Here is a 17,305-nt window from a genome sequence, read left to right on the forward strand (position 1 = left end):
GAAACACTACATATAAAATGTATGACTTCGATGTAAAAATGTAAAACTATCATTAAAAAGTAGTCCTATGCATGGCCTATTGTTACTTTTGTCTATATTTTTCTCATGACTTGCTGTTCCTGTGGTGAACATATTAAACAATTAGAATTTTCCTGAACAGCCTGCTATGTATAATGGGTGTTTAAGAACATAATTTCCAAACATAATCAGCATGTCCATATTTGATATTCGATTGCATGATGTCTTGTTAAATTTCCAAAGACCAAATAGCTGTGTCATGCAGTGGTATAACTAAAGACAATTTTTAATTTTCGAAAGTCTGCGTAATGTTTTCTTGGCAAAGTTGGCATTATTTTATGGATGACCGATACAAGAATAACAGTGAAACGTGGGTTTTGTTTCAGCTTTGGTTTTTTGACGTTTTAAAAATTTCGAAATAAATAAGGAACGATTCCGTTTATACCAAGCTACCAAGCGTACTGCACAAATAACGTCTTTTTTTTGTATTTTACTTAATCGTAGGATTTTGTGTTAGATTTAGAATCACACAGATTCAGAAAGGAAAAAAGGGAATTATCGCTGATTTTCCAGTCTTTGCCGGTTTCGAACTCGCATACGTGAGCAGCAGGTCGCTATAGAATTACATTAAAATGGCAAAATGTTCGCCTTATATAATAAATAATTAAACTAAATAAACTCAATCATTTCAACCTCGCTTCAGCTGTGATGCGGTCAGGTTAAAAAGAAATGAACTTGACATGATGTCATGTTAATATCAAGACTTTGCGTTATTTACATATATCCTATTTGCTTATTGCAATGTGACGTTGTTATTACGTTGGTAATACAACTTTATATCCTGTTGATGTCAAATTAAATAACCTCAAAACAAGTACTTTTGATTAAATGCACGTTAGAAAACATACACAATACAGAAAATCCACAATATAAATAACTCTCAAATCCATGCTTTATTCTTATAGGTTGTGGAGCGTCAAGAGGAATTATTTATAAAATAATTGTTAAAGGTTCAGATAAGAACTAGAAGAAATCATTAAAAGGTGAATTCTTCTGTTTCAACAACAACTATGGTGTCTCTCGCCTCGCATATATTATTTTTCAGTGGATGTACCATAGTTATAAATGGACAATACGTAGGCCGTCCAAGAGTACCAGATAAATGTGCTGCTGCACAAATACAAGATATGCGGAAACCTTATTTGGTTAATTGTCATTTAATTTTTATGCTAGTAATTTTTATTAATATCAACCCACAGTTGAGAAACCTGGCCAGTGTCCACGTCAGACTGGATTTGGAATCTGTGTAAGCTTGTGTACAGGCGATTCAAGCTGTCCAGGGGACCAGAAATGCTGTAGTAATGGGTGTGGTCATAGATGTATGTCGCCGGTAAGCGGAGGTTAGTGTACCTTGTTTAATGGACTATTCAGACCTGCAATTCGTAACTGCTGGTTTTAACAAGGCAGCTGACAGCTAAATCAAAATACTTCAATAGAACTTGATTTGGTTTTTATTGCCGTTTACTTAAAAATTAGTTTGACACGTTAAAGATAAATTTAATATATATTTGATATCTCAGTTTGATAAAGGACAATAATGATCTGGTCGTTTTTGGATTCTTAAACATTAGTATTTCGTGTCATTTCTATCTGATTATGACTTGTAGTACGTATTTACTGAAAATTGTATTGCGTAGCTTCAAACAGGAAACGTTATGTCTGTCTAATTTATAGTCCGAAGTAAAATGCATTTCTTCACTTATCAGTATGTACTACCTTATCACCTCATTTCAAAAAAGACTCTTAATCAAAACAAATTATTCATGAAGTACTGTATGGCTACCGTAGCTGTCAACTACTATCTCCTATGCTTGGTATTAAGATACAGTGAAAAGATATTTCGTTGCTTTTTTAGGAAGATCATGCTCCTATAAAGGTGAAATGCGAATGGACGGTGAAACATTTAAAGATATGTGCAATGAATGCACGTGTAATGATGGTCATGTTTCCTGTACGAAGAAGGCTTGTGGTACGTTCAAAAATACTTCCAAATTAATGATAACGCAAAATGCATGTCAATTCCAATTTTCTCGCTAATTAATATAATTCCAGAGTATGATTTCTTGTTTAATACTAAAAAAGTTTTAATGGTTATAAATCCAAAGAACGAAATTTCTTTGTAGATAGATAGCCATGGCGGGTGATCACGTGAGTTTTGTTTATGATCACATTGTGTCCACCTTAATGGCTGCCCCCATGTACTAGAAGGTTTTTTGTATTTTTCTGCAATTTCTCATTACATTTGAATATATTTTACCGACCATGTTCCAGCCAACAACTTTCCGGTTCCAACGATGTATCATGTTGCTATGTGAGTGTTGCCGTTTTTCCATTTACCTTGCAGAGATTTTCGAAGCGGTGATTTTCTCTTGAAAAAGTGTGGTCACATTGAGACCCAAAATCCAAAAAATACATTTTATGCATTTTAACGGGTTTGTTGTTGGTAGGAATCGACTGAAAATGCACCGCAATCACGTAGTTTGCTTCACATGCGACTTGTAAGTGTTTATGCGTGTTTTCTACAATGTTCTAGGGATTCATGTCTGAATGGTCACATTGTGTCATGGTCACATTGTGTCCAATAAATTTTGTAAATTTTGTATAGGAAGTGATTCCAATCTTCTACATAATAATTAGTCTTTTCAAGTGTTTTAGTGTTGCAATTCATTAAAGGAATAAACGTACTTAACAGGTAATCCAGAAGCACTTTCGAGCTTGTCACATGATGGCTAAAAGAAATAAAGTCATTTTTCCCCAAGATAAAGTGTCTTTTCCAATTTTCTATAGCTAGTTCCTGTTTTTACATCATTCTGGACCTATACTTGACATTTCATACCATTTTCAAGGAGACATTTTGCATTTATAGAAAAGTAAATGAGCCTTATTACACTGATTCCAGATTCAAGAGTGTTAAATTGCCTAATTTTGTGTCGCTTTTAAACCTATTGTACGTTGTATTTAGAATCTTTTGGAATCATTCTCAAACTGTTTTCATTCATTTTGACCTGCCAAAATTCATCATCATCGGCACATAATTTTTATTGTCTGTGCATTCAAATATATATTGTCGCCAGAGAATTAATAAGATACGTTACCTTCATCTGTTAAATTGAAGTGAAACAAAAGTGAAAATCTTATCTTATTAGTAATGTGCATCCATTACAGACAGCATTTATGATATGATTTTGAAGTTTGATAAACAGTATGTTACTATAACAAAAACCACATACATTATAGAATGATTCATGCATGATTTTTAGCAATCAATTTTTTTCTATTTTCCATTACGTGAGCAGAAGAAAACTGATCACTTACATGAAATGCTGTATCTTTACGTACTTGGAATTGAAAAGGAAGACGAATTTAGATGGGTGAAACCAGATACGTGATGAACAGATATGTTACAGAGATCTTAAATTCAGAATGTCACATGATTCTGCGTTTTAGAAATGCATAAGTGATAGAATTAATATATAATATAAAAGGTATGTAATAAATGTTTCAGAAACGAGGAGTACAACTCAAACAAATTGTTACAATCTGAGTCTGATCTTTGTGAGACCTCCGTAAAACATAGTGTAATCACAGATGCCGATCAGCCTATATACCAACTGAGAGATCTTAGACATCATGTATGGCTGTAAATGCACAAATTGACACCATTTATAATGTTCTTAAAATAATCAGATACGTTTCCATTGGATTTTATATCGAAATCTGTAAACTAAGCTTTGTATAAATCAATCGTTGTGGCAATTAATTTTTATCTTTAGCGGTCATGAATTGTTTCATTTTTAATTATTAACACTTTTATGCAGTATTCAGTAAGTAAATCTGTTTTAAATAGTGTCAGATACGTTACCTCAGGTATTGATGTGTGCATTCGTAGTGCGCATATTCACATCAGGTTAGACTGAATTTGAACTGTGATAATACTATATAATGTTTAAGCTGCTACTAGTGTTTAAGATCCAGAATTTACGTTACTATACTAAATGCCAGGCTGTCAAATTTATCTAACCTGATGTAGGCTTCAATTTTATTTCTTCCTTTAACACAAGAACTTTGTAAACAAAAGCTTAGCTAGAAATGAAAAAGTAAGGCATGCATACATAGTTTAGTTTAAGGAATCTAAATATAACAAATAAAATGTTTTATTTCATTTATAGATGAAACTCAAAATCAATGCCCTATTATAAAAAGAGCTTGATAATAACGTATGTAGTTTTGGAAATTTCAATACCATTAAATGAATACGCTTTAAAATGTATTTTCAACTAGCATAGTGTGCCTATGTAGGCTTTTACCTCATACAGTTTTTGTACTTTCAATACTACAAGTTGTATTAAACTAGAAAAATATTTTCCACCAAATTGAAAGATTATAAAAGTGATAGTTGTTGTAAGATTTTGACCAATCATGCATTTACAATGTATATTTATCGAATTCTAAAATTGCCTGTACAACTAAGAGATGTCGTTTTCGTGTAAACTTCACATTTCTGGCATTTATTGCATCTATTCAGTGAATATCTGATAGTAATTCCATCACTTTTGCATCCATAAAGCACAGAAAACATTCCGAATTTCAAATAACCGTAATGTACCTGGTTTCAGTGTCTAAATTCTACTTCCTTTGCCATTTCGTTTACTTAAGAATTTCACGTTAGTGAAATGAGTATGGGCATTTCTCCAGTTTCTGTAAGAAAAAATAAAAAAAATCGATTGCTGACTGTGAAATCATTCAGGCATCATTCAGTAATGTATATGGATTTTGTTATCATAAGATATGGTTTATCAAAATCTAAAATCATATCATAAATGCTGTTTGTTATCGGCCATAGTAATACTTTATTTTCAAACTTCAATAGACTTAAATATCTTTACAATGTCTTATAAAGATAAGATTTTCATATTTGTTTCACTTCCTAGAAATTTAACAAATGAAGGTAACGTATATGATACATGCTTTAGCGACAATACATATTTGAATGCACGGACAATAAAACAGTATATGTCAATAAATGCGGTGTATTTTAACCATCGCTCAAGTCTTAAAAAGTGAAGTTAGTTGAAAATATCACAATTAAAAAAATCCAGAACAACAAGTTCATAGGCTTTACCTCATGCAGAAGATTAGATCTATTCAATTACCGTCAAGAAACCACCTAAATCTCATCCCCTCCTTTAATTCAAAGAAAAATATATTGATGGAAACTGGGCCACGACTTTAATCAAGTCTGCAGTCATATACTCTGCAACCTACCCAAACGAGACCCCTCAGTTAATGAAATAGGGGGAAAGTGTGCGAGATTTAGCTCGTCGGCGATCTGGCCTGGCATGGTCATTCCGATTCCATACATAAATTTGGATCACGGCAACAACATCGTATGCAAACCCATTCCCTGATAATTCATCTACAAAGGTATGCGATAATCGCATAAAATGCCCTTTTTCGGAAAGACTTTTTCCTAACCTTCATATCAGCCCAATTGGGTCTAGATATTACAAACTGTCTACACGTATAACTAAACATATAGCATGAATGTGTTTAGCCACTAAAAAACTGGAAGTATTTTTAACAATGGATTGTTAAGGCATGATATTTATTTACCAATGTAGCTCTACACACATAATTAATTTATAAGCCGAGCCATTAGAAAACCAACATAGTGACTTTGCGTTCAGCATGGATCCTGACCAGACTGCTTGACTACCTACATTTGAATAATCTAAGATGAAATATTTAAGCGAACGATGACCAGTTGGTATCTTTAAACATTTTAGACTGGTCATCAGATATATAAACCATATAATTTACTATCACTGTAAATTTTGAATGGAAACAAAATATTTTATCAAATTTCGAGAGATTTTATCCTGAAAAATATATTTTATACTGCGAATAATGTATGTTTTCCTCCGATTAGATATCAGCCTTTATAAATAATATTTCTCTATTTAAATCAATTTGTTTGAAAGTTAGAGATGATGTTTAGTTTTATTGCTTGTGTATTACACATATATCTTAAAGTAGGCTATATTTTAGGAAACACATATAGGTTTAGGCAAATTTTTATACAGGTAACTGATATAGTCATAGAAGAGTTTTACTGATTTCATTATCCATTAGCAGAACCTAATGTGTAGGAGTAAATGTTTCTTTCTAAAATGAGGAATATAGTAGACAAGTATTTTTTATGAAACAGAATGTAACAACGAAGCAGTTTTAGGTAATGAAATAAAATAACATTTATAAAAAAGACAGACTCTGCTCAACATAAAAGTAATATTTAGCTATCCTAGAAGTATAGCAGAGAGGCAAAGCGTAACAAGGACAAAAACAAGAGCTGTCAGTTGACAGCGCGCTCGATCATTCGAAGAATTGACTGAAGTTTGTGTTCAAAGTATTACCTGAGATTTTTAGGAAAATATGTGACCATGATGGTAAGCAAGTGTTCAAACTTTCAAAGCCATATATCAAACAGTTTAGACAAAAATATGGTATTGTATGCAAAACGTAACTAATCTTTATGTAAAAAAAGGGTCATAACTGATCCCATGTCTCACCTGTGTAATTTTGCCTGCATATGTAGACTATGATGGTTAACAAGTGGACAAAGTTTCAAAGCCATATTACAAACAGGTCAAGCAAAATATTGTCTGGTATGAAAACATTTCCATGTCGAAAAAGGGTCATAATTCAGCCAAAATAGTTGACAGAGATATGTACTCTTGCCTACAGACAGAGATCATAACGATAAACAAGTTTTAAAAGTTTCAAAGCCGCATGTCAAATAGTGTTGACAAAACTTGGACTTGTACGAAAACCGAACCAATATCCAAGTCCAAAAAGGGCCATGTTTCAGCCAAAATAGTTGACAGAGTTATATACACTTGCCTACAGGTAGAAATCATAATGATAAGCGAGTGATCAAAGTTCCAAAGCCACGTGTAAAATGGTTTTGACAAAACGTGAAATTGTACGAAAATTGTACCTGTAAAATTATTATCTGCACGTAACATACATAATATAAGCGAGGGAGTTGGATGTTACGGCGAAAACGATATATATCGCCGAGAAGATTAAATACATATATAGTGTTAAATATAACAACTATAAATACAGCAATATCACAATAAGAATATGAAATTTGAATATCTATTGTCCTTAGAAATATTGTTAACTTAATAATGTTGGAAACTTGAAAAGAAAATATACGACATTTTTCTATATACAAATGCATTGCAAATTGAAAGTAATTGTCAGGCAACTCGAAACACCAAAATCAGGAAATTGTTCTGCCTTACTGGTAAGAATGTTTTCTTAGAAGCACAATGTAAATACATTAAAATAGGTCTTTAATGAAAAATGTGTCATACTTCATTTTCATAACAATGTTATGGAACGTTGACTGAAAGATAATGGAAGCATTCTCATATTTGTGAACATAAGAAAAGTTTCAAAACAAACTGCAAAAATCTATCTATTTGCCACAAGCGTTCGTTGTTTTATAATGGTAATTAAAGTCGGAATTTATGGTAAATGCTTCACGTTTATACTAAATAATCTTTTTAATAAATAAACAATTTTCACTGAGCTGCCTCACATAGCTAGACCCTTTTCAGGGTACACATTCCTACTTCCGCTTTATCTTATCCTGAAACTGACATGATGCGAAAATAAAAGTAGCAGTTACGTATCTCCATGAGTGGTTTTCCCTGTCAACATTCGTTTCTTGCGAACTTGAATGATGAAGATCATTCTGCTGTGACCGGGTATTACTATAGTCTGTTTTATTCGACCTGGCGGGCGGAGTTTATCTCTGAAATATGCAAACAATGGTAGTCTCAAAAAAGACGAGCAAAAGAGGTAGGGCAATATGATTGCTTAATTCGGTAATCTTCGGTAACCAACGACTAAAATTCAACGCTACATTGGTTACATGTACTACATACCCTGCAAAATAATGTAGTGGACCATCCCGAAACCACGCCCCGCCAGGTCAAATAAAATGCACTATACTCGTACTAAAATTGAGTTGTACATTATCAAATACAATCTGCACTATTATGTCTTTTCTACCAAAACGTAATATAATCGCTGGTTCCTTTAGAATAGCTCATAAGTTAAGGGCCGGAATGCTCAACAATACATTGACTTAATTACACAATACATATTCATATACATTTGTTTCCATTTTAAGGGATCTCATGAATCTACCTACGATACTTGTCCTCATCGAAGTAGAATGTGCTATATCCATCAAGTTGCACATCATTTTGTGATATTTTAACTTTTGACCTTTTTTGCTGAAATTTTTGTACGGCTTTTTCTGAATTAGCAAATTGATAAAGTGTTAAGAAATTGTAAGCGAAAATCGGTGCAGTAAGCGCTAAAAGGATTATTCCAGAAAAAGCACATAAACAGGCTATTACTCTTCCCATTGCCGTTTTAGGGGCAATGTCGCCGTAACCTACGGTTGTCATGGTAACAAGGGCCCAGTACCAACCCGCTGGAATACTTTGGAAATCTTCTCTTTCTTCTACGACAAACATACAGCTAGCGAAGGAGCTCATCCCAACAATCAAGAACAGTATCAAAATTGACAGATCCTTGAAATTTTCACGTACCGTATAGGCTAAAACCTGTCCAGCACGGACATTAGAGACGATGTTGAACAATCGCAAAGAACGTAAAACTTGTAAGTATCTAAAAGAATCCATCCAACTGTCCCTATATTTTTCATATTTATAGACTTGCATTAAAACAAAGTGTACATATGATCCAATGAGAGCCACCATGTACGCAAAATTGATTATATTCAAGAAATACCACTTTCTAGAAGGACAGAAAAGCAGTCGAAGTATCATGTCAATCGTAAAATATACTACAGTTACTTCTTCGAGCACAACAAACATATACTTTTTTATGTCAAAATCTGGTAATTCCACGAATTCACCAATCACTCCGGTAATCTGTGATTCGTTGGAGATTTCGGGAGACGTAGAAAGTAACGTGTCATCAGAAAAGTTTCTTTGCTCCTGGGTTTCAATAAGCTGATCATTGAAATTTTCACCATGCGACATGCTCTTACCATTACCATCATCATCAACGCTTTCACTTTCATTATAATTATCGCTATCCTTTTCATATGGTAAAAATATAATTACAGATGTTTTAAACTTCCGGTTGTTTTCATTCGGATCTCCGAAATGTGGTGGCGTTATCCACAAGGGCGGTTTATGGTCTGGCAATTTATCGCTGTTGCAATCTTCTTTCAGCCATTTTCTAGCTAATTCAATCTTTTCCATACCGGAAGACTCCATATACTCCAGGCGCTCGCAGTTTGTCATTTGCCTTCGGAAATATGGAGCTGTGCTGAATGCCAGAGTGCATATGGACAGCAAAACCATAGACAGGGAAACCATGAAATATAACTGAAAAATATAAGGCCAAGTCATTGTCTTGTCAATTATTCATAGACAGATATGTAATACTTTAAGTGTATAAACAAATATTCTTTCAAATGTAACTAAAGATTATCTCAATTAAGAGGGAGTCATTATTTCATAAATATAATACTGTGATAATGTATATAATATTTGAAGTTAATGCCAAGTGTACAATGTATTTCCTATTGTATTTTTATTTTCCACTTTCGTCAGGACTATGTTAAAAATCAAAAGCAAAGAAAATATATTGCCATCATGTTGATGTCAGTAAAACATAAAAGGTAAGGGTAGATTTCCCGGGGGCACTGAGCATCCAAACGCAGCTATAAAGCCACGTATTTTCAAAGCAGGTACACAACAAGCTGTATCGGAAAAATATAACAAACGGGTTGCTTCAAAAATCCGACAAGTGCATTTAAGTTTTATGCAAAATACATACAAAGGGGTGGGGGGGGGGGGGAAAAGGGGTAGGGGTAGAAAAAGGAGAGGGTGGAAGGGAAGAGTAGAACAAGGGTGAATATTCATATTCAAAAGGGAATGCTACGTCCCTTAAACACAGTAACCTACAACGTAAACCACATCAGCGCAGATACATACGTACAAAAGACACACATAAAGGATCGCACGCAGACACACACACAAAAGCACACGCACGCACGCACGCACGGACAAACGCACACACACAAGTCACTGTAATAGATAAACAAATAAACAAGTAAGATATAACAATACTGAGGGGCACAGCCCAAAACACATGGAGGCACAAGCAACGCATGCACACAAATAAGCAGCGAAAAACAACAGTCGGGCACCGCCTAAGAACGTTAAAGGATAGGGGATGTAAAAGCGAGGGAGCGCCAATGCAAAAGAATGGATGGAAACGGGTGATGGATGTAGTAGGAAAGAGAGGAAACACTCTTACATAAAACAAGACAACATACGCAACACAAAATACAACATGGACTTAAAACATGTAGAAAATTGGGGCAACGCCTTGGAACGGTCAGTAACCTATATAAAGGGAACTGGGAGTCAAAAAGAGGTTTAGGGCATTGCAACCTCACACTTACCCTATTTTCAACATGTTAGACATCACAATATTAAAAAATCACTGCAAGCTGAGAAAGACTAACATAAGTTACAAAATACCAGATCATATCAAGTAAAACATAAAATTAGAGTCAATCTAGGGTATAATTACACTCAACAACGTGTTTGAAGTCAGTACCAAGAGCCTAACTTTTGAGGACAGGACTAAGAAAGCTGCAAGACAAAATTACACTCCAACCATCCATATTTTGTTTGATTTAGGAGAAAAACATCATGCAGGTTAGAGACCACCAATTGTTTTCCCGTAGACTTACATTGTAATATTATGGCGTGTACGGCCTTCCATACATCGAAACATGTATATCTAATTACAAGTTTTTCAAGAACTATCTTAGTTCTACCAAAATATCGGACGAAAAATATATGAATAGTGATACTTTATTTAAGTAATTTTCGTGTGAATGAGATGACCCCCTGTTTACATCATTGACGTGGCGGGAGAAATTCATTTGATGCAACTTTTTTCAATACACATAAAATGTAGCAAATTTTGTCAAAATGTATAATAAAATACTGTAAATGCAGTGAAAAAATATCAATTTTGAAAAAATAATCACTTCCTGGGTTTGTTTACATGACTGACCAATCAGAACGCACAGACGTTACCTTATTCCCAGGTATACACTTACCTCATTCCCAGTAAGTTCCCTGTACTTTTCTGAATTGGTGGTCTCTGACCTATAGATGAATGTTTCGTATCACGTTTTCCAATTTTACAGTGATATTGTGAAACATGACCCAATACCAAATGTCTTACAAAGTTTCATCAAGAAATGTTTAGTTTTAAGAAAGATATGGACAGTTTACTGAGGTCACCCCCTGTCGATTTATATGCCCAGACTCAGTCCATGTCGTCGTCAGATTGCATTTTTTCCCAAAAATTTCAGTTATCTGCATTTGATTTTACTTTGAAGCTGAAATACGATTCATTCCGTAAGAAATAGAAATAAGGTCTAATAATTTTGATCATTGTCTAACATTTCAGAGATAAAAATGATCCTTTTTGGCCCAAAAGCTCAGATAAAAAAGGGCACACCTGTTAAAAAAAGAGGTCACAATTTAAAAAAAAAAATCAAATTTCACGCTTATTTTTGCACGAAAACGTCTTTCTACATCATTTACGACAGATTTTTGGCCATTTACATTACCTGTGATGGCTTCCGACGAAAGTCATGTTTTAGCTCTATTACAGGTTAGAGACCACCAATTGTTTTCCCGTAGACTTACATTGTAATATTATGGCGTGTACGGCCTTCCATACATCGAAACATGTATATCTAATTACAAGTTTTTCAAGAACTATCTTAGTTCTACCAAAATATCGGACGAAAAATATATGAATAGTGATACTTTATTTAAGTAATTTTCGTGTGAATGAGATGACCCCCTGTTTACATCATTGACGTGGCGGGAGAAATTCATCTGATACAACTTTTTTCAATACACATAAAATGTAGCAAATTTTGTCAAAATGTATAATAAAATACTGTAAATGCAGTGAAAAAATATCAATTTTGAAAAAATAATCACTTCCTGGGTTTGTTTACATGACTGACCAATCAGAACGCACAGACGTTACCTTATTCCCAGGTATACACTTACCTCATTCCCAGTAAGTTCCCTGTACTTTTCTGAATTGGTGGTCTCTGACCTGCAGTCTTACACTTTATTAGCCATCGCAGCATCAAATAGGAAAGCGTAACGATTAACTGTAGCCGGATCAATCACCAAACATGAACTGTGCCTCACGAATTTCGCATTGTATCCTCTTTTGATAAACTTTTACATTTAACAAATATTTGATTAAAATAATGATTATTTTTAATTTTCAGAATTTTATAAACTAAATATATCTCCATAGTATTCCGGGTATGTAAGACTTGGTTTTAAAGGTATTTTAAGGTTAGTATTGTAGTTCTTTAAAAGTTCGGACGATCTGTTGTAAAATTTAATGAAAGCCTTCCGTAGTTTATAATAACGATAACCCTGTTGTTATAACTCACGATTTCTATCATTAAAATACTCTAAGTTTCAGCAAGCTCTTGCACAACGAAAAAGTTGTGAAATATAGACACCGTATGAAATTCCTCGAGGGACATCTCCTTCAAGATTTGGAAAGCTGATAATTTCAAAATTTAAATCGTCTCTTTTGTCATATATTTTCGTTTCTAGATTATTTTTCACTGTTGTAAAATTTAAATCCAAAAATGATGCTTATAAATCAGAAGTATAAGGTACATATAAGCAAGACGTATTACATAATGAATATAGATTAGTAAAATACGCACCCTTCCAAAAGCAGAAGGCTTCGAATAATCAATGATATTCCAGAGTTTGCCTTGAAAGCTTTTCATAAACTGATTGGAATAACAGAAATGTTTTCTACTTGCTTCGTGACTATCTCGGAATTTCTGTAAGGTTTCCTGCTCGTCAACAAAGCTTTGCAATCTGACAAATCAATAGCATCTTTGGCATTATATCTTGCAAATACAGTAATTTAAATATAGAACGGAAAAGAACAAAACAGAATTTTATTACACACTTGAACATGGTACATCATCATACATGTTTTTTATTCTTATTATTTTTCTAAACGCCTTCTGTGGTCATTTTAACATCAATAACATATAAGTGACATACACATAATGAGAATTTCTCTTGCAGACTAAATAGTGACAAACTGCACTAAAGTACATAAAAGAATTTTGACAAAACAATCTTATGGAATGTAATGCCAGATAATTCAAGTATATAAGCGAGATGCAATATAGATTTACCTATTAAAACAACAGCTTTCTAGCATTTCCGGTGAAATTTCCCAGAATTCTAACTCATTCAGAAATGCACCCGGACATGACATCATGGGAAAATGTAGTTCTCCAGTCTGATACAATGCCAAAACAGAAGCGAACATATCTCCTGGTCTGTCAACGTCTATACAGGCAGATTCAGTCAAGTTGGTCATAGACTGGCACATTCGTGTCAACTTAGTTTCAGGACCGTTTTGTAAAGCATTCGAAGAAATACTGTATATTTGCCCACTGACATTGAATTTCAATCTGTGAACCATCCTGACTAGTGAAGCTACGGTAAACTCGAATATTTGCCGAAAGAGTTATCTACAACACCTGTTTGAAAAAAAATCTGTCCTAATAATACAAGCAACATTTAGGCTTAGTAAATGTTTCAGCATAGATTTTAGTTAACGGCGGTCACACAGACGTCTGGGGTCAGGTGAGCGGTTCTTGCCCGCAAAAATCTCTTGCTTTCCCATTTTTTGCGTAAAATCATACCATTAGTACTGCAAACAACTGTTAAAACGATTACTATAGTATTTGACGGCGTTTTACAAATACAACCAAATACCATTAAAGCATTAAATACTACAAAATAAGAAACCATTCGCCATTGTTTATATGTAAAACCGAAATTCTTACCTGATTTATGATCCCAATATGGAAAACACACGTATGATTCTGGTGTTGATAGACTCAGTTTGGTGTAAGCTTTATATTGCAATGCATGTCGTAACACCATTTTGTCTACAACCTTCAAATTTCTTCGAAAATTAGCACCCATAACGGTACTGACAGCCAAAAAGCATCAACTTTCGACTCTACAAACAGTACCACAGTCTAGGCCGTCCTGTTTAGAATTTTAACCGTAAAACATCAAAGAATTGCGGCAAAAACAATGACCATTAGCGATTAACTACGAACTGGGGGCATATTGGAAAGTAACAAGTGGTGTAGCACATGAGGACTTGGTGATTTCACTTAACGTTTTACCGATATGTGATTTTACTGTCGCATTTATGGAACGCTGTTTTTGCAATTTAGCTGCCACTCAGAAATGTTTGTGACCTGAATTCCTCATTCATTATTTCATATAATTTATTCAAACTTTCAGCAATGATCAATATTGATACCGAGTTGTGCATATTTTTAATTACTCTTTAATTATCTGGATTATTGTCCTGTGTTGTCTTGCTCTATATGTATATGACAACGAAGTCTATGTAAAGACATGAATCACATTTGTGATAGTTCTAGTAAAGTATTTCTATAGTCAACAAATGTGAAAAGTTGTGCTAAAAGTTATGTTATATACCAAAGGGAAATATAGTTATTTATACTCAGAACAATAACTTTCATAATTAAGAAATACATATTTCATAGATCTACTTGTAAATCATGTAGAATGAAACCATATTTCTAGCATTAAAGCGTAATGGTATAATAACAAGAAATATCTTTAAAAAAGATGGTCGGCGAATTGTATTAAGACAAGAAGTTTATGAGGTTTTCATATCATTTGTGTTATTCTATCATCTTTCTAACATTTTGAAAATAGCAAAACTAAACTCAACACTTAAACAATTTAAATGGTTCTTTTTTAATTTTTCACAAAGGTCTCGTAACGGTGCAATATTGTTTCGGTTTTTTTTCTATGTCGAATAATTACAGCAGTGGTCTTGAAGTCACCTCTCTACCTAGAAGACAATAATCGATCGGCTAATCACACCCTCATTCATGTATTCAGCTCTCCCTGTAAATTGATACATATTGGTATTTGAACAGGTTTCTATTACATTTTTTAAACTTACTTATCATTTTAGATATATCAATATTCTTGCTAAATATACTGAGCGAAGCGTAGCTTTAAAACTAACTGTAAACAGTGTCATTAAACACTCCTTGGCTGACATTTCACTGAGCGTTGCACAATCAAGAGAGTGATCAACAAGAACAATCTTTAAAAAAGATTGTCGGCTAATTGTAGTAAGACAAGAAGTATATGAGGTTTACAAATCGTGTCATTCTATTATCTATCTAACGTTTTGCAAATAGCAAAACCAAACACCACACTTAACAACAATTTAAATGGTTCTCTTTAAAATGTTCACAAAGGTTTCCTAGATGTGCAATTTAGTTTCGTTTATTTTAAGACAAATAATTACAGCAACGGTCTGGAAGGCACTTCTCTACATAGAAGACTCTAATCACACCCTTATTCATGTGATACGTAGACCGTATTCAGCTGATATATGTTGGTATTTGAACAGGGTTTTAGCATACTTATTAAACTTTTTTTAGATATATCACAATTCTTGCTAAATATACTGAGCGAAACTTAGGTTTAAAACTGTGAACAGCGTCATTTAGCATAAATGTTTTGTCTACATTGCACCCAGCGTAGCACAATCAGCAGAGTGAAACAAATACGCACTCTCGTCCAGTCAGGCAGATTGTTGCAAAAATCGTTCATTTTGATAAATTATCTATAATGCGTTTATCGAGTAGTCTGATTTGCAAACTGAAATCACGTGGCATGGTCACGAATTCGTTCTTAATACGGCATTCGCCGAAAAAAGCAAGCACGTTATTCACCCATAATTCACTTTTCAGGCTGAGTGATCACATATACAGCCATAACAATTTCTGATCTGTATATCATACTTGGTTTATGATGGTCCAGAAGATGAGAACTTGTTGCAAAATGACATTTTTAATGCATGCGGGCGGGCAAAAAAAATGGCAGATGATCCTCAACAACAAATATGCAAGGTCCTACCTATTGGAAATGATCAAAGAACATAATTCTTCATGAAAGATAATCAGAGTATAGTTACGAAAAACCCAGCCGATCTCAACAGTGGACCTTGGAGTAACACTTGATATTAATCTGAAATTTGATCAACACATCCTTAACAAAGTGAAATTAGCAAAGAGAAATTTAGGTATGGTCATGAAAACTTTCACATATATGTCTAGAGATATGTTCATGAACTTGTGCAAAGCACTCATACGGCCATATATACAGTATGCTCCCCTAGTCTGGTCCCCAAGATTAAGAAAGTATATTATCAGCATGGAAAATGTACAACGCAGGGCAACAAGAATGATGAAATCACTAGTAGGACAAACTTACTGCGAAAGGCTACGCATCATAGGCTTACTTACACTAGAGTACAAAAGGGTAAGAGCCGATATGACAGAACTGTAAAAAAAATTTAAATGAAATAAATCATGAAAAAAATAATGAAATGTTTATTCAAGTCGTCTCCAGAAATATTGCAGCTCATTCAAAGAAATTATACAAAAAGGGCCTTTACAGATCTCGGTAAAAATGTTTCAGTCTCAGGGTGGTTGATACATGGAACAACATACCAGATCAAGTGGTAAATGCACTCACTTTTAATGTCTTAAAGTCTAGACGACTTAACAAGTTTTGGGTTGTGGTAGTTGTTATAACTTAAGGGGGTTAATTTGGGTACTAAAAAGCCTCAGCATAAGACAGTGTGAAACAGTGTACGTAGTTCAAGTTAAACAAGTGTGAACAGTGTTGTATAAGTAACATAAATCAGAGTGAAGCAATGTAAATAATTTTAAACTATTGAGAACTGTGTTGTTATAATAATTATAATATAAATGATAAAGATAACAAAACTGTATGAAGTAATCTACATGTTATAAAAACTATCATATAAATGGAAAATAACAGAATATTATGTTGTGAACTACAAATATTTACTACATAAACAACATCTGGCCGCAGGATACCAATATAACGTGCGAGTTCAATTCCATTCAGTTCGATTAAAATTGTCAGTAATATCATCGACTGGTTTACAATTTGCGCTACGAAACACATTGAGTCGA

At 33.8% G+C, this 17,305-nt stretch overlaps 1 protein-coding gene and 1 long non-coding RNA gene across 2 annotated transcripts; one reads left to right on the forward strand and one right to left on the reverse strand.

Moving 5' to 3' along the window:
- The first annotated feature begins 997 nt into the window (after nucleotides 1-997).
- LOC128559795 (uncharacterized) lies at nucleotides 998-3,639 on the forward strand. Its single transcript, XR_008372647.1, has 3 exons — nucleotides 998-1,418; nucleotides 1,934-2,047; nucleotides 3,375-3,639. It is a non-coding gene; the product is annotated as an uncharacterized LOC128559795 (long non-coding RNA).
- Nucleotides 3,640-7,075: 3,436 nt separating this feature from the next.
- On the reverse strand, nucleotides 7,076-13,620 carry LOC123560928 (potassium voltage-gated channel protein Shaw-like). The gene is made up of 3 exons (XM_053516790.1): nucleotides 13,421-13,620; nucleotides 12,932-13,091; nucleotides 7,076-9,518 (listed from the first exon to the last, which is right to left on the reverse strand). Exons 1-3 carry the CDS (start codon nucleotides 13,618-13,620, stop codon nucleotides 8,298-8,300), a joined length of 1,581 nt encoding a protein of 526 aa, XP_053372765.1. The 3' UTR covers nucleotides 7,076-8,297.
- Nucleotides 13,621-17,305: the final 3,685 nt, after the last annotated feature.

Source organism: Mercenaria mercenaria, chromosome 10 (genome assembly GCF_021730395.1).
Source record: "Mercenaria mercenaria strain notata chromosome 10, MADL_Memer_1, whole genome shotgun sequence".
Classification (NCBI taxonomy): domain Eukaryota; kingdom Metazoa; phylum Mollusca; class Bivalvia; order Venerida; family Veneridae; genus Mercenaria; species Mercenaria mercenaria.

Coding starts and splice junctions, on each gene's coding strand:
- LOC123560928 (XM_053516790.1), bottom strand. CDS start 13,620: ATGTGCCAGTCTATGACCAACTTGACTGAATCTGCCTGTATAGACGTT. Junction 13,092..13,420: donor GAAAGCTGTTGTTTTAATAG/GTAAATCTATAT, acceptor TTGATTTGTCAG/ATTGCAAAGCTTTGTTGACG. Junction 9,519..12,931: donor AGCCTTCTGCTTTTGGAAGG/GTGCGTATTTTA, acceptor TATATTTTTCAG/TTATATTTCATGGTTTCCCT.